Source organism: Strongylocentrotus purpuratus, unplaced genomic scaffold, assembly GCF_000002235.5.
Source record: "Strongylocentrotus purpuratus isolate Spur 01 unplaced genomic scaffold, Spur_5.0 spur5_scaffold_7, whole genome shotgun sequence".
NCBI classification, from domain to species: domain Eukaryota; kingdom Metazoa; phylum Echinodermata; class Echinoidea; order Camarodonta; family Strongylocentrotidae; genus Strongylocentrotus; species Strongylocentrotus purpuratus.
The window spans coordinates 33,748,046-33,771,613 of record NW_022145613.1 but is presented as its reverse complement, the minus strand read 5'-3'; the positions used below and the strand labels follow the sequence as shown (position 1 = coordinate 33,771,613).

Below are 23,568 nucleotides of genomic sequence, written 5' to 3'. Positions count from 1 at the left end.
ATCATAAAAGCAGTTATATATATATATATATATATATATATATATATATATATTGACTGCCCATTTTCAATCTATAAGCCTGAGACCAGGGAGGGTATTGTGGCATCCTTGTTATTGTTCATGATAGTGGTGTTGGTGAAAGTAAGACAATTCATTGGTCAATGTCTGCACAAAGCTGGTTGTGTATTCATATATTTAAGAGAGAATATGCAAGAGCATTAACAATATACTGTTCATTAACACAATGGATAAAAGTTTTCAGAATGTAGCCACATATGGAATGTATCCAGATACATATATATGTCAATTATAAATATAATTCTGGAAATCATTTTTGAGATATACTTGGAATTTGTTGTTTCCTGTGCAAATGTAGGACACATATGGTTTCTATAATATTTCATTAAAAAAAATGCTCGTATAATCAATAGGTAAAAAGACTGTACTACCTTCTCAGCATTTCTTTGGAACATGAGAGACACTGAAAGCCTTGAGGATCTCTCTCCAAGGGCCTGTGAGAACTGGTACCAGGCTGCCTCAAGACGCTGTGACTTGTCCTGACTTGGTTCAAGGTTCATGTGAAGTGAACGTCTCAGCATCAGAGAGGTGCGTAGGAGGTTTAGACCGTAGTCATACGTTTCCTGGAGGAAGGGATGAATGAAGTTGCTTTATTTTACTGGAAACAAGGACATTTGTAGCATAAATCTGCATTCCTCTCTGCCTTTCAGTCTGTCTAGCACTTTACTTCTCCCTCTCACTTTCTTATTACATATCTCTCACTTTACTTACATGTACCTTCCAATTTTTCCTTTCTATATTTAAATGAAAATTCTATTTCTCTCCATTCATTTCCTCTTTATACATCCACATACAAGCTCAAAAAATCATTCAGTTTCCCCTCTCTTTTTCCATTAATGCTTTACTGCTGTTTGCCCATTATACCCTTGTACGATCCATAAATCCTCAAATCCATTTCTTTTCCTTGCTTCTTCCTCTCCATCCAATATATCATAAGACATTAATTTCCTTACCACAGAACCTCTCCTAGAAATCACAACCTATACTTCCCTTCAATCCCATAATATCCAAGGAATGTCAAAATATGGAAATAATATCAATAATTATATACCTCATTTTAAGATTCTTTACTAATCCTGTCTTCTGATTGGTTGAAAATGCAGTCATGTTCTTAACCATGCCCGCTAATTGAAATTCATAGTCATTTTTCCCGGCTCTACCGGTTTATATCCATTTTTCATAGCACTTTTTCCATGGCTGTGAAACGTGACGTCATTTTGCTGCGATCCCCATTTTGGTTTACGTGTTACCGTATAAGTTTCTTTTGTGCGATGACCGATGCGCAATACCGTTAACGGTGTTTGAGTGCAATTCGATTTTGGTCGCTGCATTCAGGCGACGAATCTACCAATCCACGCAGCGCAGACGACCGATCGCCATTTTGTGTACTAGTCTCGATCGCAAAATACTGGGGTTTTTTGTTTCCAATTTTTTGTCAATAAAGAGGCAAAATGGAGGACACAGCTAAAATTTGTGAATTTATAAAGTTACTGTTCATGTTCTACTGTTCTACTGGAGCACAGCTTGTTGGTGATATCATCCTGTACAAAAGTTACTGTTCGTGTAAACGTGTTTGGTATTCCCTGTTCTACTGGAGCACAGCTTGTTGGATTTCATACTGTACACAAGTTATTGTTGGTGTTAATATTCATGACTTCAAAGAGATAGAAACCTAAATGGGTGAGTCAACATTTTCCTTTTTTTCGGTATATAAAATATATATTGACTGCTTTTAATATTCGAGGCATAGTTGTTTCTATAGGGTCTCGGGAAACTCACAACCTGCTATGACCCCGCGGCGCAAGCGCCTTGGGGTCATAGCAGGTTGTGAGTTTCCCTTGACCCTATAGAAACCACTATGCCTCTCAAAGCAGTCAATATATCCTTAATATTTCTATTCTGGTTGCACTAGCATGGTGAAGGAAGAAAACTTGCAGGTCGTGGCTATTAACCCATTGCCTATGGGAACCAGATGGTTCTAGTGTTATGGGAAAGAAAAATGGGAAAGAGAGTATTCAGCAGTAATCAGGTTAAGTTAGCCATTTCTACAACCTGGCAGCCGAGCTGGTGCAGCCAATGTACCGTTATCAATTGATAATTTTTTTATATAAATACATTATTTCTCACAATGTAGAACAAAAATAAATAATACAGTTGAAAAGTGAGCATGCACTGTTCTTACCCTTGCAGTAGTTTCAAATTTAGTGTGTTCATCTTTGAGAGAGGAGGCTTCGTCTGCTGACCTCCCGACCTCTATGTGCTGCAGCAGCATGTTATCAAGCAGCTCCAGGAGCCATGATATAGCCTAGAAGCAAAGCAACAACAGTGAAATTAGACAAATCTTTGACAGAACAAATATGTAGGTTTCTCATCCACAAAATACAGGATGCCAGTTAGAATTGATCAGAGGGCATGAAAATCACCTAGAATGAGCTGTTTTGTACACAAAAAAAGCCTAAACTATGGTCTGAAAATAACTTGCCAGGGCCTGAATTCAGGCTATTGCCTGAAAACTGGCATCCCTGAAAATAGATTCATTTTCAACTACTGGGCATTCTGCTCAATGTGTGGCTATAGCCTAGTGATCAGATGGGTCTTTGTTCTGCAAGCAAATAAAGACAAACAAATTTGATTAACCCAACATTTTATAGCCACCTGTGGATTGATATAGTTTTTTAAATTGGAGATTGTATTACACATGCTCGAGTAACAATAGCTCCATTCGTTTCTCTATATCTCTGGTGAAATCCAAGTTTGAAGATGGTCTCTACAGAACCTGCATGCAATGTACATAATTTTGTGAAAAATATGTATTACCTATAGGATAATTACACAAGTGGCTCCACTGAAAAGTGTGAAATTTTGGCTTTAAACTATAATGAAAATTGAAACTTGTCCAAGACCTATATCAGCAAAAATTATAGGGTATAGATTAATGTAATACATCACAAGTAAACAAGACCAAGCTCTCCATCTATAAATTGTGAAGTTGAGAAAAGGATCTAAGAGCAAGTCTGTCTGAGCATTTTGTCTGTCCATTCTGGCAGTTTTCAACTAACTTACTGGTCATGTTCCAACAAACAAAAAATTAAGGCTTCCTCTGCCTACCTGTTCAGCATCTCTCTCGCAGGTTTTCAGCTGTAGCAACTGCTGTAGCTTTAGCCTTCTGACCTCGGCCAGGTCGCGACATCGATTCCTGCGACCTTCTAACTCGGCCAAAATGCGCTCAACATGATCAACATGCTTGTCGTAGTTCGGTGTGATGTCCTTACCGAAGGCATTCTTGATGGGTAGGCCCATCATCTCAAGGATGCTCTTCCCCTCACGAATGGCTCGGTCTGTAGTGTACACTATTAATGGAGACCAAAATAAAGGCTGTATATTAGGAGATACTCCCATTTTAATTTTAAAGTGAGATTTTTTTTACTGCCTCTTAAGCGGTAGGATGTGTAAAAAGGTCTTCCTGATTGCCTCAGTATATGTATTTTGATATTAAATTTCTGTATAATATACATTTCTTATATCATTTGTAACATTATACAGCAACAACTCTCTTCATATCTCACCCAGTTGTAAGATTTCAAGGTTTGATTATCAAAAACAATCAAATTCCACTAGAACCTTTCAAAGGCTGTAGATGTGTTATCAAAAGGCGCTCATAATTAGATATGTTTGGTCAGTCCTTAATAATTTTTTCAAGAGGAGATAGGAGACTTACTTGAGTTGTCAAAGTTGTCTAGGAGAAGTCTGAGTGCCTCTTCTGTGCTCTCAACAGAATCTACTTCAACTTCCCCTGTGCATAGTTCTAGTAGGTCTGCTAGTTTGGAAAATGCCTGTAAGGAAAAATATAAAATAACATAATAATCAGATTTGTGCATAATGCAAAAATGAACAAGAAATAATGAAGAAACAAACATAATGGAGAATAAGATACAAAGATATAACAGTTTCAAATTTTCAAATTCAAATCAACCACTTTCAAATTGCAACCATTTGATGTTAAAAGATCATTTATTTGTAACAGACTGCTTTTTTAGCTGTGGCAAGACTTTATGATAAATATCATTCTTCCACTTGTGAATTTGAGTTAGCACATCTGTTGCTGTAAAACTCAACAGCAAATTAGCAAGAGCACAATCTTAAAACACACAAAAATACCCATATTCCAAGGATTAAAGGCCAAGTCCAATCCACAAAGGTTTGTCTGATTTTTCTATTGTAAGTCAGATATTTTTGGAGTGGACTTGCCCTTTAAGAGCCTGTTGAATGAAAGTGACTTACTTCTTGTGATAATCGGTGGAACCTGACAGAACCAATGACGAGGTTCCGCCTCCTCTCCAGACGAGATGCAAAGCTACGGCAGACCGTATCCAGGTAGTCCTTCTGGGCGCTGATGTCCCCCGCATGGGGATGGCCGCTCTTTATGATGGAGTCTGCTACATGACGAAGCTCAGCATAGTTACCATAAATATCCTGTCACAGAAGACACAACCCAAAATGGTTAGATGATGTCATTGAGGACAGATGACTAATATTTATGTATATTATTAGCCATGGTAGAGAAAAGAAGTATATAAAATGTAACAGCTATATTTCTTCATTCATATTCTAACAATCTACATGAATATACTGCTTGACTCTTGAACAAGGTACACTTAATCTAAAACAACATACCCTTCTCGCATAGTGGTAAATGTGAGTTGGTCTCGCTCTCTCTTTTTGCCTTCAAACTGACTTTTGTGGAATTCGGTTTGAAACCAAATTTTGACTTTTTGATGGAAACGTTAAATGCCCTCAGAAAGAAAATAACAGATCCGACTGAAACTGTAATAACTAAATGACCCCAACAAAAAATATCACATTATCATCCCAAACTACATGTACATATAATATCAAACAAGATATTTTTCAGCGTCTCACGTTCTACACAATCACAAAACTGAGCCCTGATGTCCTAACTTACTGTGCATTTGAGCTCCAATTTCTCATGCTCTCTCCTGAGTTTCTCAGCAGTTTTGTAGTCATTGCCGATGTCTGTGTGTGATGATAAGAGCTTCTCTCCTGGTCCTACTATCCAGTCTATTACCTGAAAAATATCCAAAGAGAATACCAGTGGAATCATTTGGGAAGGGAGTCCACACAACAGATTTTTATCAGAGTAAAATATGCTTATTGGCGCATGGATAGGATAACTAAAACAAATAATCATATTAAGTTCCTCACAGTAATTACATATTTGTTGATCACTCGAAATAAAGAGGAAATTAATGTCAATAATAAGAAGAAGAAGAAGAGAGTCATTGCGATTCGAAAAGATGACATGACAATGTTTATATCTCACTCGTATAACTGCATACACCTACAATATTTCAAACTGCATTCTTTCAAATTATTTTCATTCCAAATGAGAATGAGAGGCACTTATCAGTTACTGAAGGTAATATAATAACGCATTCATCCAAATTTCATGAAAAATTGTGTCCCGAACCTCAGCATGAAGAAACTAATCAAATCTGTGATAGTTTTGATAATACTGTAAAGTCCCACACAAAACAAAAGTGGTCTCACATGGTTGAGGACTTGAGCTGCACTATCAGATTTTATTCCAACCACAAAATGGCTGCCAAGATGGCTGACATGCAGTCCATCAAACAATAATAACCAATCACAAGATTGGACAATAAGTAAGTAACCAATAGAAAAGCTTGTAAAAGATAGAGTGCCATGTGCCATGTGTGCTGGGTTGAATAGCTAAGAGATAAGGAAGAGTGTGTGTGTGTGTGGTGCTATAGCAGGTAATGTGCATGAGGATGAATGAATAGGGACAGAACAATAGAAGCCAAGAGCTAGCAGACAGGAGAGAATGAATGTAGGTCAGGAGTGCGCTAAAGCATATCGGAGTGGAAAACTAAATGTACAGTGTAAAATAAACAAGTAACCACTTGGATCAGTGAAATTAAAACCTTACATAATATACCATCTTCACAGAAAAATGTCCTCATTTTAAAAGATACATCGTATGAACATGCTTTTGTTTCCGAAGAAGATGAGTCACATAAAATTTGCTTGAAATACCTGAACAAATCAAATCATGAAGTTTTCCTTCTATGCAATTCCCTCTTTTTTCTTTTTTTTTTCTTTTTGAAAATAAAAGACGGGCGCATTAAGGAGTTCACCCAATTGACGTGTAACTAACAAATTTGATGGAAAAACACATGACAAAATGTTTGAAAGTTTGTCTTTTTCTTTTTCCTGTCTAAACATTAAAAACTGACAATTTAATCCTATCTTTACTGACAAGTCCTACAAAAATATCATAAATCTTCCAAGACGTTCAAAAATCAAGAATTCTATCAATAACATATTGTCACAAACAATGGGGCCATGGCGAATGCAAGGTATGACAGCGAAAAGTGAAAATCAGCAAGTCTTTCAATCGTCTATCACTATTGCAAACATTAGTTTTCGAAAGTCTTTACAGTTTGTAATCTTGAAACTTGGCGGGTACTTTAACCTGTCGACCAGATCTCGAACGTGCGGATGAGGACGGCTGAGGTTGGGGTTGGTCAGCGGATGAGGATGGCTGATGTTGGGGTTGGTCAGCGGATGAGGACGGCTGATGTTGGGGTTGGTCAGCGGATGAGGACGGCTGATGTTGGGGTTGGTCAGCGGATGAGGACGGCTGATGTTGGGGTTGGTCAGCGGATGAGGACGGCTGATGTTGGGGTTGGTCAGCGGATGAGGACGGCTGATGTTGGCGCTGGTCAGCTGATGAGGATGGCTGAGGTTGAGGTTGGTCAGCGGATGAGGACGGCTTAGGTTGCTCAGCTGATGAGGATGGCCAAAGTTGGGATTGGTGAGTCGTCGACCTCAGTTGATATTGGGGTCTGAGTTGAAGTTGGCCAACCGGCGAGGACAGCTGATGTTGGGTTTGGGTAGTCGGCAGGGATGGCCTAGGTTGTTGCTGAAGTGGGGCTGAGTCAACTAGCCTGGATTGGTGGCTAGAATTGGTTGGCTGGTTTGATGCTTGTTGCCGAACAGACAAACTTGACCGTGATGGTTGGTCATGGTCTGACTGTCGGTGATGGAGGATGCGTTCTGTTGAACTGGTTGGCTGGTTTGAGGCTTGTTGCCGAACAGACAAACTTGACCGTGATGGTTGGTCATGGTCTGACTGTCGGTGATGGAGGATGCGTTCTGTTGAACTGGTTGGCTGGTTTGAGGCTTGTTGCCGAACAGACAAACTTGACCGTGATGGTCGGTCATGGTTCGACTGCTCGTGATGTAGGATGCGATCTGGTGGTCGAGATGACCACGTGATGTAGGCTGGTCCATGGCTAGTAGGTTGATTGGACTGCACCTTTCTCCCAGTCTCGTCTTCTGCTGGGGGACCTGGTGGGTACTGTGTCGTTGTCCTCTCAGTCCCATGTATTGACGTAGGCTGTGGGGTTGGTGGGGATGGTGGAGTTGACATCACTTGTGGGGCTCTGGCTCGATGCGGTTTCAAACGATTATGATGGACCCGTCGCTTGAACTTTTCATCATGGACATGAACTATGTCATAATTTAGTCCATCGTCTGATGAGGAAGATACTCTGAAAGGACCTTTCCAGTTTGGTTCGAGTTTGTTCCTGATGTTGGTAGGGTCATGTAACCAAACAAAGTCACCTGTGTCATACTTTGAAATGCGTTTCTTCACATCATACTGTCGTTTCTGTTTTTCCTGTTGCTGTCGTGTATTCTGTATGGTGTACTCCCATGCTTTTCTCAATCGCTCAGACAGGTTGGTTGTGTATTCGAGGAGTGTCTTGCCAGATGACGATGGAGGGGGAGTTGAACAGGTGATGTTCGCAGGTGTACGGGCTTCCCTGCCATGCATGATGTAGTATGGCGTCAAACCTGTTGAGGCATGAGTACTTGTGTTGTACGCTAACTGGACTTGATTGATGTGAGTGTCCCATTCTCCTCCTTGATGAGAAATGTACTTCGCAAGTTGATCTTTGATGGTGCGATTACAACGTTCGACTATGCCAGCTCCTTGGGGATGATAGGGTGTCGATCTAGACTTTTTGATGCCCAATTTGCTGCATAGTTCTTGCACTAATCTTGATTCGAACTGTCGACCTTGGTCGGTGTGCAAAGTCTCTGGAATACCATGTTCTTTCACATATTCTTCAAACAGATGTTTGGCGATGGTTGGAGCAGTCTGATCTTTCATAGGGAAGATATTGACATATTTGCTGAAATGATCAGTCACAACGAGTATGTAGCGAAATCCTCGTCTTGTAATTGGAAGCTCAGCAATGTCGGCAAAGACCATCTCCAAAGGGCGAGTAGTGGTAATGGGACGTAAGGGTGCTTGATGCTTAGGGGTTGGTAACCGGAAGGACTCACAAGCTGTGCATGTGTTGCAGAAATCAGTGATTTCCTTGTTCATGAAGGGCCAATAGCACATTGACTCTGCTCTCTGTATTGTGCGATGAGCGCCGAAATGTCCGGATGATGGGTCACCGTGTAACTCTTGAAGTACCCTTGGAATGAGGGAGTTTGGTACGACAAGTTGGAATGAGAGATTACCAAGCTTGTCTTTCTTCTTCCTGTAGAGTATACCATCTTGGAGGATGAATTTGGGATACTGCCATAAGAGACGTCTAACCCGGGGGTTGTGTCTACGGATCTGTCGAATGGTTGGCCGCTCACCATTGTTGACGCATTCGATGACTGTACTGATGTCTTGATCTAGTTGCTGTTCATGTTGAACATCTACATCACTGTCCAGGATTACACCACGGTAAGGATGAAGGACGTTTGGTGCAGACTGCCTCGTTGCATCATTGGGAGTAGATGTGTTCGTTGATGAACGAGTCTCGACTGCATTACACAGTGGATTGGTCACCATGTGCTTGAGTAGCTGATCCGTCAATCTTGGAGTGACTTGGCTCTCTTGACTCGGGCGTCTAGATAATGCATCTGCATTTCTGTGTGATTGTCCTTTCTTGTGAATAAGGCTGAACGTGTAGGAATTGAGTTCCAATATCCATCGTGTTCTCTTCCCAGTTGCATCGTCTTGAATTGGGAACTTCCTGAGAGCCAAAAGAGGTTTGTGGTCTGTCAGGATAGTGAAGTGTTGGTGTCTCAGATAATGACGAAAATGGCGAACAGCTGTAACAATTGCCCAGAGCTCTCGATCATAGGTAGACCATTTCTTCTGCGTAGCGCTGAGAGTTTGGCTGAAGTAGGAGATTACACGTTCTTTACCATCTTGAGTCTGTGAGAGGACAGCACCAACTGCATGAAGGGATGCATCCGAAGATAGGATGAACTCCTTTTCAAAGTCTGGATAGGCGAGGAGAGGTGGATTGGTTAGAGCTTCTTTCAGATGTTGAAAAGCCTTTTCACACTCTGCTGTCCATACAAACTGTTGACCTTTTTGTGTAAGGGTCGACAAGGGAGTTGCAATCTTAGAGAAACTGGGCACAAAACGTCGGTAGAAAGATGCCAGGCCAAGGAAGGATCGGACATCAGTCGGTGTCCTCGGCTGAGGCCAGGACTTGACTTTCTCAACGTTGTTTGGGTCAGGTTTCACTCCTTCGGTGTTGATTATGTGGCCAAGATACGTAACTTCTTTCTTGAAAAAGCCACACTTTGAGGGTTTGAGTTTGAGTCCAGCGTCTCTGAATCGTTGCAATACTTCTTGGAGGTTCTTGCAATGATCATCAAAGTCCTTGCCCATGACTATGCAGTCATCAAGGTATACAAGGCATGTAGACCAGTGGAGGCCATGTAGAACGGCTTCCATGAGACGCTGAAATGTCATGGGAGCGTTGACCAGTCCGAATGGCATGACAGTGAACTGGTAAAGCCCTGTGCCTGTGGTAAAAGCAGTCTTCTCTGTGTCTTGGGGATCGAGCTTGACCTGCCAATATCCACTTGATAAGTCCATGACGCTAAAATATGCTGATGAAGAAAGGGAGTCAATTGAATCATCTTGACGTGGAATAGGGTGAGAATCTCGAACAGTTACTGCATTGAGTTTTCTGTAATCCACGCAAAATCTGTATGTGTTGTCCTTCTTCTTCACCATGACGATTGGGCTCGCCCATGGGCTGAAGCTCTCTTCAATGATGCCTCTTTGCAGAAGTTCGTCCACTTGCTCCTGAATTTCCACTCTCATTGCTGGTGAAGTTCGATACGCCCTCTGTCGTATTGGAGTAGCTGTGGTGGTGTCAATGTGGTGATGAATAATGTCGGTCTGACCAATATCCTGAGACGTCGTGCTGAAAATATCACTGTAGGTCTGAAGAAGATGTTCAGCTTTCTCGTACTCTGTCCTCGTGAGTTCTGAAGAAGGGAGAACACCAGCAACTGGTGACTTGTCTGTCACTTGTGGATCAGCGTCAGTAGTTACGCTCATGATCTTGTATTCCTCTTCGGTATCCCCAGTAATGGAGAAGAATTGACCAAGGCAGGTGTCTGCAGGTAGATCGACTGCTTCGTCAGAGGGATTAATGAGGCGTACTAGAATAAGACCATCTTGAGGCTTGAACAGAGATCTGGCACCGATAACAGGAATGTGATCTTGCAATGTAGGTTCAAAGTAGCCATCATAGTCTCTTGGTATGATGTCGAACTGTGGCGACGACAATCTTCCCTGGACGTGAGTTTCGCAGCTTGGGGGGATCCGAGCTTGTCCAACAAGAGAAACTTTACATTTCAGCGGGGCTTGGTATTGCTGACGATCGATGAAGGGAATAACATTTCCAGGCATGTTGAACGATGTTGACGATATGCAGGCATTCTGGCTGTCAATAAAGTCCCATCCAAGGACAACTGAATGAGTGATGTTGCGTGCAACAACGAACTTGTGTTGTGTAGCCTTGTTCCCTAAGTGCAGAGATGGTACGATTGTTCCAATGTTGTCTACCAGCCCACCTGTGATAGTAGATGCCATGGATGTCAACTTTTCCAACGGGCTCCTTTGCGATGCTGGAATGGATGACAGAAATTTGGCACTCAACAGAGATATGAATGATCCACTATCTACAAGTGCCAATACATAGACATTGTCGATAACGATCGGGATGTAGGGCGATTTCTTTGGCGAAATAGGTGCTATTCGCATTGGGGCCTTGGTGTGTGTAGTTGATGAATGGCCCTCTTCCTCAACTACCAGAAGTTTCCCTGCTGCTGGTCTTCAAAACGAACTTGACGATAGGGAGCCTGTCTATGGGAGTCAACTTGATAACCTGCAGTGGAAGGATGCTGCTGATTTCGGCTGCTAGAAGATTCATAGGGCCATCTAGAGGGTGAAGTCCTAGATTGATATGCGTAGCTCCGATTAGGGCTTGGAGATATGCGTCTTGCATATTCAGGAGATCTGCGTCCTGCATATTCTGGAGATCTGTGTCTTGAATATTCTGGAGATCGGTGTCTTGCATATTCTGGAGATCTCTGTCTTGCATATTCTGGCGACCTGTGTCTTCGGTAGTCACGGCTTGGTGACGGAGACCCACGACGTTCCATGTGTCTTCCCTCATGGGAGCGTCCTGATGGGCTGCCACCGCGTTGCTGAGATCTGCTAGGCCTTTCAACTGTCTCTAACTTTAAAGACATCCTATCCAGCTTCTTTTCTAACTCGTTGAGTCTTGGCAGTAGTAGTCGTAAGACTGATGATTCTGCAGGCGTCTTGTCCTGGACCCGATCATCTACAGCTGCTACTATACCAAAATCGTGTGCTTGGTGTGCTCTTTCTACACGAAGTGCGATCTTCAAGGCCTCGTCAAAATCAAAGCCTCCGAGCTCGTGAATCTTAACTTGAAGCGGTTTGTCTACCCCGGCAACAAATCGTCGAAATCTCTCACCACCTTTTGCATTGTCATCATAAGACGGGAAAGCCTCTTCTACTAAGGAAGCAATGGCTGATGCAAACACCTCTAACGGCTCACCTGGTTGGCGAGTTCGGGCAGTAATACAAGACTTGAATGTGTCAATAAACTGTGTCCGGCCGAAAACCTGAGAGAGTTTCTCTTTCATCGTCTTGAAATCCTTCTTGTCCGAAGCAGACAAGCTCTCCCACACGATGAAGGCTGATCCTGCTAGTCTTGCCGGAAGGAGGGTGGTCAAGTTGATAGAAGTGTCCGAAAACGCCTGTGCAGCAACTTCGAATCGACGTATCCATTGACGGAAGTCTTTGCCGTTCTCTCCCGTAAACACTTCTGGCAATTCCATGCGATAAGATGCCATACTGTAGGAGTTATAAGCAATCGACTCAACAGATATGATCATCAACAAGATATCAACCCAGTAAAACTTACTGAATGAGTCAATGTGAAGGAGGGGGGGGGGGGGTCACTCTGAGTGCAGATGAAGAAAATCCAAACTCGACAGTTGAAATATCTGTGGCGAGCGGCTATGATGGAAGGAGGGTGTATTCTGCAACTGGTTATGTTGCTACGCCAACACTATGTAGAATATGCAGGTTGATATGGCAGAATGCTGTAATGTACGGCAGCCAACGGCAGACTATACATGCAAACTGGATGTGATAAGTTGCTTGAAAAATACAGAACTGTATGAAGGGTGAAGAAAAAAAACCTCAGTCACCGATGAACCGATGAATGCAGGAATATCCACCAAAATACAGCTCCAGTATGAAGAAGGGTAAAGGAAATCTCACTTACTGATGCAGGATGAATGAAGGAATCCACAAAATTACTGATGTAGGAAGAAATCAAGGCTCAAAAAGTCAAGATGAAACTTCAGTAATTAATGAAGGAGGTTGAATACACACAAACACTAGCTGCCTCAGCTTAAAATGAAGGGAGGTCAATCAGTGAGAAGAAGGGTGATATCATGCTCTCAAACATTCACATTCATATACAGATGGAGGGAGAATTTCACTTTGCAACTCACCACTAAAAACACTGCAGGAATTTCTACATATGAAGGAAGGCTGCAATTACAGTTTAGTGCAGAAAAACCACTGCTGGCACCAGTTGTAAAGTCCCACACAAAACAAAAGTGGTCTCACATGGTTGAGGACTTGAGCTGCACTATCAGATTTTATTCCAACCACAAAATGGCTGCCAAGATGGCTGACATGCAGTCCATCAAACAATAATAACCAATCACAAGATTGGACAATAAGTAAGTAACCAATAGAAAAGCTTGTAAAAGATAGAGTGCCATGTGCCATGTGTGCTGGGTTGAATAGCTAAGAGATAAGGAAGAGTGTGTGTGTGTGTGGTGCTATAGCAGGTAATGTGCATGAGGATGAATGAATAGGGACAGAACAATAGAAGCCAAGAGCTAGCAGACAGGAGAGAATGAATGTAGGTCAGGAGTGCGCTAAAGCATATCGGAGTGGAAAACTAAATGTACAGTGTAAAATAAACAAGTAACCACTTGGATCAGTGAAATTAAAACCTTACAATACAGTCAAACCTGTCTATAGCAACCGCCCTAGGGAAACACAAAAAGTGGTCTTGATAGACAGGTGCCTATAGTACATGTTTCAATGAGAAACCATTTTCAAGGGAAACAAAAAATGTGGTCTTTGTAGACAGGTGGTCACTAAAGGAGGTTTGACTGTACATGTATGTATTCCTTCCATACTCAAGCTGAGCTGTACCTTTTTAATGCCACTCTCCATATCGCCCAGTTGCATGTGGACTCCCAGCTCTCTATCTCTCTCGGCTAGGTACATCCTGAGTTGGTTCTGTTTCTGTTGAAGGGCGTTAAGTCGCTGGTCCACCTCTCGGTGCATCAGCAGCTGGTCCTCTGTTCCGAAGCCCTGGTCACCACCTTGTCGCTGAAAACCAGAATCCGTCTCCAAACGTCGACTAAGGGAATGGCCTGTGGACAATTTGTGCAAATAAATATCATATATTATGTGAAAATAATAAACCTTATTTTTAATGCCATTAGTGCCATTTCACAATGCTATAGTCATCACTAACATCAATATTTATCATCGTTATCATCATTATCACCACCACTACCCCTACCACCATTCTTCTCATCAATGACGTAGACATAGAAATATATAGGTTGCTTGCCTGGTGGCTCAATGTCAATGTATTCCTCCTATCTCAACTATTACCAAAATCATCATCGGCGTCATTGTCCTCGTCATCATCGATCATCATCATCATCATCTTCAACATCATCATCATCATCATCATCATTCACCACCATCATCATCATCACCAACACCACCACCATCACCAACACCACCACCATCACCAACACCACCACCATCATCACCATCACCACCATCATCATCATCATCACCATCACCATCACTATCACCACCACCATCATCAACTCACCAAGTTGTAGCACACTGCTTGGTTGCTCGATGACGACCTCCCTCAATCGTTTCTGTCGACGTAGCTGATCCTCAGGAGTCAATCTCTCATCTTGCCGAGATAAAAGCTCCTCATGAGCTTGCTCAAGGCGCTTCTCAGTAAGACTGGAGTCTTTCAAGAACTTCTCAAATTCCTGAAAATACACAATTTGTACAAGAAAGATGGATATTATGAGATCATACTAGTAAATTTTGATAGTGTTTTTCTGTAATCACTAAAAAAAACATTATAGCCTTTGTAAGTATTTGATTTTCACGTCTCTTTCATAAAATCTATCAAAGAATTAAAGATTAGTTTGTACATTACTGATTATTAACATATTTGTTGAATTTCAAACAGAAAAGTGAAAAGTAGAAGGATTAGATTAATAAGTACATTTACAGCTGCAATACCTTTTTTTGAACTTTTCTTCTAATATGAAATTTTTTAAAGATAACATTTCCCAACCTCTGATAAATTGCACAGTATGTTACTCTAAAATAACTTTTGAAATTTATATTTGATGAAAACTATTATTGACGATCCATGCCACAGGAATTAAGCAATTGGATCTATATCATAAACATGATCATATACATAAATATTTAGAAACCATTGAGGAACTGTACAAAGATAATAATTCCTAGATTATGTTGTAGTCAGTCTACACAAATATCTCAACACCATGGTTGCAAACATATTCAAATGGACTTTGAACTCATTTATTTGCCTTGCTAATTACTTTTTGTTCTTAATTCAGCACACATGATTTTGAAGTTGTTATTTTCTAAACCACATACACAATCATCATTTCTATTGTTGGTGTACGGATTACAAAGAAAACAGAATTATCAAACACAGATGGCTTTTTTATGAGTTTTTCTTCAATATAAAAGGGCCTATTGATACTGCATGATGTAAACATGATCTCTGATACATGATACCACAAACTTATTTATTTGCCTTGCTAATTACTTTTTGTTCTCAATTCAGCACATACAATTTTAACATTGTTATTTTCCAAACCACATACACAATCATCATTTCTATTGGTGTGCGGGTTACAAAGAAAACAGAATTATCAAACACCAATGGCTTTTTTATGAATTTTTCTTCGATATAAAGGGCCTATTGATACTGCATGATGTAAACATGATCTCTGACACATGATACCACAAACTTACTAGTCTGTTCTGCAGCCACTCCTGATGATTGTAGTCGAAAGAGCCTCCAAACTCCTCTGTCAGCTGACTAGTGTCAAGGTACTTTGTAAGCTTAGAAGGTGATGATAGGATGATTGTCTGCAAGAGGGAGGAATGGGAAAATAATTAAGAACCATTGAAAAAAACGCACAACAACCCTATCATTATAAATCAATATAAATCTATACTTGGGAGCTTGGACATCAACATAAATGAGGCAACATGCACTGGAACTCTAAATTTATTTCCTATTATAAGACAAGATGAATATAAATTAATCATACTAAATTGTGAACCCATCACAAAGTAACATGCAATACAAACATTCTTCTACACAAATGTTACGTCCAAATTGCTTCTTTTTTTAATGATAAGAAAAGGTGTCTTTTAAGCAGCAAACTGACAGCTGCTTTCATAATAACTTCATCAACCGACATGCTCTGTTATCCCAGGACTAATTTTTTCAAGCAGTGTGAAAGCACCATGAATATAATTCCCACCTCAAAATTGTTGAGAAAAGCAAGCGATTAATGAAAGTCCTACTGCAGACACTCTGTGTCAAGAACCTAATTGGCATTTTAAAACTTGAATCAATTCATTCTGAGGTAATTAATGCCCTTTTGACTCTCAGCAGATAGTTAATTACCTCAAACATTTGTGATTTGTCTTTCTTGATTCCAAGATTGGACCTCTGACGTTCATCAGTCTTGAGAATGTAGATAGTACTGATACCAGCTGCCAGTGTCTCCTGTGTGAAGAGAGGGAACAAGAAAGAAAAAAGAGAAAACATGTAACTTATTATTTTATTATCAATTTCATTGTACCGGTAAGCCACTTAATTCCACACACAAAATACTTAAACAGTGAGAAGTGCCATCTTTAAATGCAACCTGATTCAGACAAAGAAAACCAAAGATGAGTTTCTCCTGAGTTTCAGAATAATATAAGATTCTGTGTATATATATTCAACACATATGTGTGGGAGTGTTTATAAATTCAAAAAACATATCAATCTTTTTCATTCAAGATTATTATTTTCTGCAAATAAACATGAAATAAAACGTGATTAAATATATCGTCACTACACACGTACAAACATAAAACCCAAATCTTAGATTTTGAGACAATGGCATTTACATTTGTAAATCAAATGCAATTGTCTAAAAGACACTTCTATAAACACAATCGAAGATAAATGTCAATCTGTCTGATCGAGAGGCTAAACAACCTTTCCCATTTGTTGTTTTATGACAGCTCATGATTTTGGTTTATGATAGTGTGACATCCCTGTAGACCATATCATCACATCATTATATTATTCTTACATCCCCCCTAGAGCCCTTCTCAACTTTCCTCCGAGCTTACAATCTTTCCCACATCTTAAAGGTGGTACATGTTTAAACCTGGCGATTCTTTTATCCTAAAAGGCTTAGGACATGAAAAATCCTACGTGTACACCAAGATTTACTGAACCCTACCATTGGTGTAAAATTACTTTTGTATTCAAGAGAGCTTTCATTTTATTTTCAGAGGCAAAATCACTTTGGTAAATGTTTTTACATGGGTTTACTAAGCTTTATGGGAACCATTTTTGACATACATGTACATGTACCATCTCTCACTAGACTGTTAGGTTTACATTGAATCATCCAATATGAATAATCCCAATGGATTATGAATATTAATTCACAGATGTCATTAAAGGAATCATACACAATGTGAACATAACAAGTTACATAACTTTCTTGAGGTATTAATCATGTTTATCTTCATTAATGGGCCAACTCTAAAATTAGACCTATTCCAATGGAAAATAAACAATAACTTAGCTCTAAAGTAGTATCATGAAGGTAAAACCTGTCAGGAATATCCCCTGGAAAAAATGGCTTATACTACATGTATGAACTGCTTTATAAGAATACAGCATGCCTGTACTACAAGTACAACCCTAGGCCAGTAACTCAGTGTCAACATACACTTTGACACTTCCTAACAATAAATCACGGTCGTAACTGAGCAGCCAAGATCATCGGTTTCAGGTGGAATGTTAACAATCACATGTAATATGAGAGACCAGAATCAAAGGATTGCCTTCCACTTTTAACTTTGACAATCATCATTCAGCCTGCAATACTTCTCAAATTACTACTTTTTTTGTGGTTAATTCTTCTCCTCTTTCTATATTTGCTGCTTTCTTCAAGTAAATGTACTTTATTTTTCCTGTACAGGTCTTTCACCCACCTCAGCCTTTCTTTAAAAAATGTATGTCCCTCCATAACATGGTGATCTATAATATTTTCATAATAAAGGTATATTTACAAGTGTATCAATAAAATGTATTTTATCTCCGATCCTAGTCCATCTCTTTTTTTCTTTCAAAAACCTTTTTCAATGTCAAATTTCTCTTATCATTGTAATTATTTTTCAAAACTATTTTAAATAAGTATTTTGTACACATGAGCTCTCTTTGGATTCAGAAGAGTATACATTTCATTTCTTTAGTGCAAGGGTTATACATTTTGTTGATCTTACCAGATCTAGCACAGAGTTACCAGAGCTAAATTTGTCAATGCTCATGTGTATTTGCGGAACAAAATGAAATTGTCATTTATTATGTTAAATGTAAAATTCAAGCTGTAACTTCCTTCTTCTTATCTTCTCTCTCTTCTTCTCTTCCTGTAACTGTCTTAACCTTGTGCTATCTTTATCTTTCCTCTGTTTTTGTGAATGTATGTACTATGTTTTTTTTAATATAAAATAAGTTTGTATCTTGTTTATGCAAAGTATTTATTTGGGGATCATTCTCATCAAGCCAATTTTGGCTTTCATGATTCCCCACTTCCTTTTATCTTTTGTTAATAATGAACGAACATGTACTTTTGATGTTTTTTAAAAGAGAGTGAAATAAATAAATGAAATGAAATTTACTTTCACTGAATTAGCCTGATATACAGGTTGATGTAAGTCTGTGATCATACTTGGTCAATGTTTCTCTCCCCCCCCCCCCAACATCATCCTCTTCTTCACCTATCCTTTGACACAATAGCAATAACCCTTCCTACCCCCCCCCCACCTTTTCATCCTCATCTATCCTTTAACACAATGGCAACAAGAACACCTTCAGACATTTAATTACCTACAGTGTAATTGCTAAATCAAGAACCCTGTTATTATGTTCTCCCTTGGGAGCCAGACATGTACTCATCACCAAGGAATTTCTGCCCCCTTTGGTTTCTGCCCCCTTTGGTGTTGGTGGTAGACTCGTGAGTCTTGAGAGTGTATGCAATGGATAGAGTTAATATTAATAATGTACGAAGGTCGTCACGTGCACGGGTGTGATGATAAACTGGATCTGTTGCATGTTTACATACATGGCCAATGTAACACCCACACATTCTGGTAGTCTAAAAAATAAAAACCTTCCAGTGAATATATCTTCTTGTACTTCAAGACTCCAACATCTGTATTTTCACCATTTTGAGATGCAAATTATTATTTTTATTTTCCCTTTATACCTCCCCTTCATTCTTTTTATACTGTCCTTCTGCCTCTTTTCCTGGGCAAGACCAAGCTTTATGGTCATTCTGTGTCCCATGTGTAACAATTGACATTGGAAGTATCAATATCATGATATATTTTTTAATGATGCAAGCTATACATTGTAGAAGGGCTATCAACTACTCAGATATATACTAACATCTGATACCTAGGACTTGCTCTCGTCAATACTAGTTTCCGAAACTTCTTAATTCTGATATCTATTCATTCTCCTCTTCCTCCTCCTCCATAATTTCTCTATGGGACAGAGTATTATATTTACTGATGAAGCATACATGTATGGTCTCTTACAAACAACAGATTATTTGATAGTAACAAGACTGAAGATACCAAATCCAAGCAGAGTATCATACAAGAATCTACAGCTTACCTGAAGAACTTTCATGACCACTTTGATGGGTTGCCATGCCGACCCTCTCATGTCCACCAGTAGACTGAAGCCATGGGCCTTGCTCTCAGTACTGAAACATAACAAAAACATTTGGAATCATTCATATTTTATATTCATTTATTTACAGATTTAATTATACATTCAGATTTTTAAAAAATTATATGACACATATGGCCTATTATATTATAGGTAAATTTGTAATAACGACTCACTATAACAAATTTCCATCAAATACATATACCTGTATATATGCCTGCTTTGGAAGGGACAACTGCTGTTCTATATAACATATAATAATAATAATAATACATTATATTTCTATAGCGCTTATTACAATGTTTCTTTTTTAATTGAAAAATAAAAAAACTTGTTTTCAAATCATTATTAGTAGCACATACATGTAGTTGTCAATTAAAGACCAAACTCCTACAAATCACCCCCAAAAATAAGTGATTTGCAAAGGGTGCCTAGAAGATTTCAAAGAAAAAAGAAAAAGCAACAACTTTACATAAACAGAGATGTATATCAGTCATTTTTATGACACATGCATACCAACGACATATACTCAGATTATTATAAAATATTAGGCAAACAAGTGGATGTTTGATTTTCAGTCTGACTTCAATTTTTTCCTTAAAGTTTTCAACATATGAAAAATAATGACTGAGTGATTGTTATGAAGTGTGTTGATCGAACTATGCAGGTTGATAAATAGACTCTTTGATGACCCATGATGACTGATTTAACTCTGTCTGCGTGGGAGTCTTTGCAAGACTTCATCGCCCACCACAATACCTGTATTCTTAGTTCAAACTGCATACTAGTTTCGCAGGGGATTTTTCCTCTTTCACTTAACAATAACCAAAGGCAACGGAGGAGAGGAATCGTTTCTCAAATGCAACATAAAAGGTACATGTAAATGTACATCAGTACATGAACACTGTACACTGGAAAAGTTCTAAAAGCAAGGATTGTTTTGGTGAAATATAGTAATACTTACTCTGCTACTCAAGTTCCAAATAGGCTAGACTTCATGAATATAGTATCAAACATTGTACATGAACTTTGTGTTTTTTATATATACACATTGAATATCAATGATGAGATTCCACCTTTGAAAAATTAGTGTATGATTTGTTGGTAGTTTCACAAGAAAAACACATTACATGTAGCTCAATTGGTATTCTAAGCATATTGAAAAGCAGTGGGCAGGATAAAACCACCCACACCATTTAAGGGTTAAAGCTGCATGTCATTGACAAAATTGGTAAAAGTAAAGAGGTTCCATCTCATATAAGAATAGAACATAACCTATCCAATTTCCTTCTTATTTCACAATTTCTTCATCTGTTGAATGTGCATCAATAAAGCTAAAGATTCAGCAATCGCATGTCTTAATATCTTCCCTTTAAATGGTTTGTTTTGACGCTAGGGGATAAAACCAATATAAAAAGGGAGGGGCATTCCTCCAGCCGATGTCCCAGTGAGACAGGCATCTGGGTCAATTGCAGTCTCTGTCAGGTCAGGTCGTTGAGGTCAAATTCAAGGTATCTGATTGGTCAATTGAAACACTACAAGTTCATGAGAGAAAAAACAGATAGGATACCTATAACAGGTAAGTTCAGAATCAGATCACACACACTAGCAGCGTAGACGATTCAACTTCAACACTTGAAAATATGTTTGGTGATGTAATCATTGCAATGATTGATTCTAAAGCAAATGCATTTGGACAAATCGATGTCTGGGCTACGCTGGGATGGTGATTTCCTACTGTACATGTACATGAGCAATATTATATTTTCATATGGATTTAAACTCCATGAAAAATCCTTGTCTTATTATACATACATACATACATACATGTTTAACTAAGGATATTGATTTCAGTAGTTGGCTTTAAAAATACAAACCAAAAAGGTTTACATTAAGGACTTCTATAACAATTATATTTAGGCTTACAAGTGATAAAATATAAGGATTGTGGAGGGACATAAACAAAATACCAAATCACTAGGCCTACAAGTCACCATTCATTTTCTCCCCCCCCCCCCTCCTCCTTCTCCCTCCTCCTTCTCCTTCTCCCTCCCCTCCCCCTCACTCCCTCCACCTCTCCATCCCTCTCCCCTTTTCCCCCTCCCAAACATGATGAAATACATCTATAAATCAGCATAATGCATAATACCAGGAAATAGGCAGGAATAAAAACATTTGTACCCCTGTTTTTCCATTTTTAGGGGATAGGGTACCACCCTAAGCCTGCTCCAGACTTTGCCACTTCATTTTATAGGCCTATTAATTTCCATGGCTAGCACAGTAATTAATGATTTCTATTTTGTACTTGCTTGTAACATGAACATCATTTATACCCAGATAAATAAAAGATTCAAATCAAATATCGTTGTCTTAATTGTGATCAAAGATCGAGTCTGAGTAAAGTTCAAAATGCTTGAGATATAACAGCCTGGGTTATATTCCTCTCAAGCAAAGTGTGCAAACAGCAATACCAAAATAATATCTATAGTACCGGTACATGCCAAGTTGTTTGAGAAGAACAAACAAATGCATACCTGCCATACAATGTTTATGAAGTGTACGTGTATGTCCTTTGGAATATAAGCATTCCAGAACATACATGTAATATGGTCTACCAGCAGTACAGTGCACATACAATAACAATAAAAGCCTGCAGAGGTTTCATGTAGGCCTACACCATCCCACGTTAATCACACACCAGTTTTAAAGTAAACCTGATGCAATGTGAGCATGTAAACTGAAATCAAACTCTTTTTTATTTTTAATTCATTGACAAAAATTCAAATAGGTTTACATGTACTGACATATAAAGTATAGTCTACACATGATGTATGGGTGCAAACGAAGCATAACAAACAATTCAAAATTTCACATACCATGACCATGTACACTACAGGTTCCTACAGGTACAGTACATGTTTGAGAAATCACAAATTTAACCTTGAAACTTTTTTCCCTCCTTTCCCAGTGGTCAATAAAGCGATTCAATAAAATACAGCCACAACAAATATAGGCCAACATATATTATATTTACACAGGTAACCACACATATATTCCTAGGAACCAGTTTATTTGTTTCTTTTGGTCAATTGAGCTCAGTTTACTTTTAAAAAAAACTACATAAATGGACAAAAAGAGACCAATTCATTTTGTATGCCAATCACTTTGTTGGTTATGTGAGAAAATTATGAAAGTCTTTGAACTATGAACCATAAAGAGATCACACAGGATTATCTTTTTACAAGTTCTCTGGAAAATATAAGCTACATTGTACATGTATATTTCAGCTAATCAAGAATTCTCACATTATTCTACAATAGTAACAGACTGTGATTTACAACAAATGTGTGACATATTCTGGGAGGTGATATTTTCCTTTTATTGTACACAAAATTGACAAAGTATAATTGATATCACTGATGAATTGTATCTCCATTGAAAGTTGCTTAAACTTCCATCGTCTTTTTGTCAAAAGAAAACAACAAATACTTAAAATAAATATATGGGCCAATTAGATTCTTTAAGTTCATAAATTGCAGCTTAGCAAGTAAAGATTGAAATTCCCGATCTCCATGATTTTTTTTCTTTTCTTTCTTTTTCTTTATTTTCTTTTCTTTTCTGTCCTTTTTTTCTCCCTTCTTTTTTTGTTGGTTACTCTCTGGGCAACAGACAAGTAGATCAAAACCCAAAAGGTCACAAGATCTTTTCAGGTCAAGGCTTTGTGTTGAACGAACACATTGTCTGGACAGAAGTAGCAATCTCAAATCTGTCCATAATGGATCTGGAAGCTTTTCATCCTCTAGATTTGTAGGCTGGTTTAACTTCTTTGAAAGAGAGAATGGAGGTTTATCTTTTGTAACTTTACTTTAGTAAAAGACAGTGCCTCTGGCAGAAGTGGAGATCAATCACCTTTCTTCAGTTTCGAAGGAGCTGCTGCAGCTTATTCATTACAGTA

The 23,568-nt window shown here is 38.9% G+C and overlaps 1 protein-coding gene across 2 annotated transcripts in view; it reads right to left on the bottom strand.

Moving 5' to 3' along the window:
• LOC587668 (titin) overlaps positions 1-23,568 on the bottom strand; it is a 174,881-nt gene that overhangs the window by 135,250 nt on the left and 16,063 nt on the right. For both annotated transcript variants that reach the window (XM_030974183.1, XM_030974184.1), the window contains exons 5-15: positions 19,557-19,647; positions 16,275-16,376; positions 15,611-15,727; positions 14,409-14,580; positions 13,709-13,932; positions 5,042-5,164; positions 4,360-4,551; positions 3,797-3,911; positions 3,187-3,428; positions 2,261-2,383; positions 450-641 (exon numbers count right to left, since the gene is read on the bottom strand). In XM_030974183.1, coding sequence (XP_030830043.1) covers positions 450-641; positions 2,261-2,383; positions 3,187-3,428; positions 3,797-3,911; positions 4,360-4,551; positions 5,042-5,164; positions 13,709-13,932; positions 14,409-14,580; positions 15,611-15,727; positions 16,275-16,376; positions 19,557-19,647 — 1,693 coding nt within the window. The remainder of the gene's footprint in view (positions 1-449; positions 642-2,260; positions 2,384-3,186; positions 3,429-3,796; positions 3,912-4,359; positions 4,552-5,041; positions 5,165-13,708; positions 13,933-14,408; positions 14,581-15,610; positions 15,728-16,274; positions 16,377-19,556; positions 19,648-23,568) is intronic.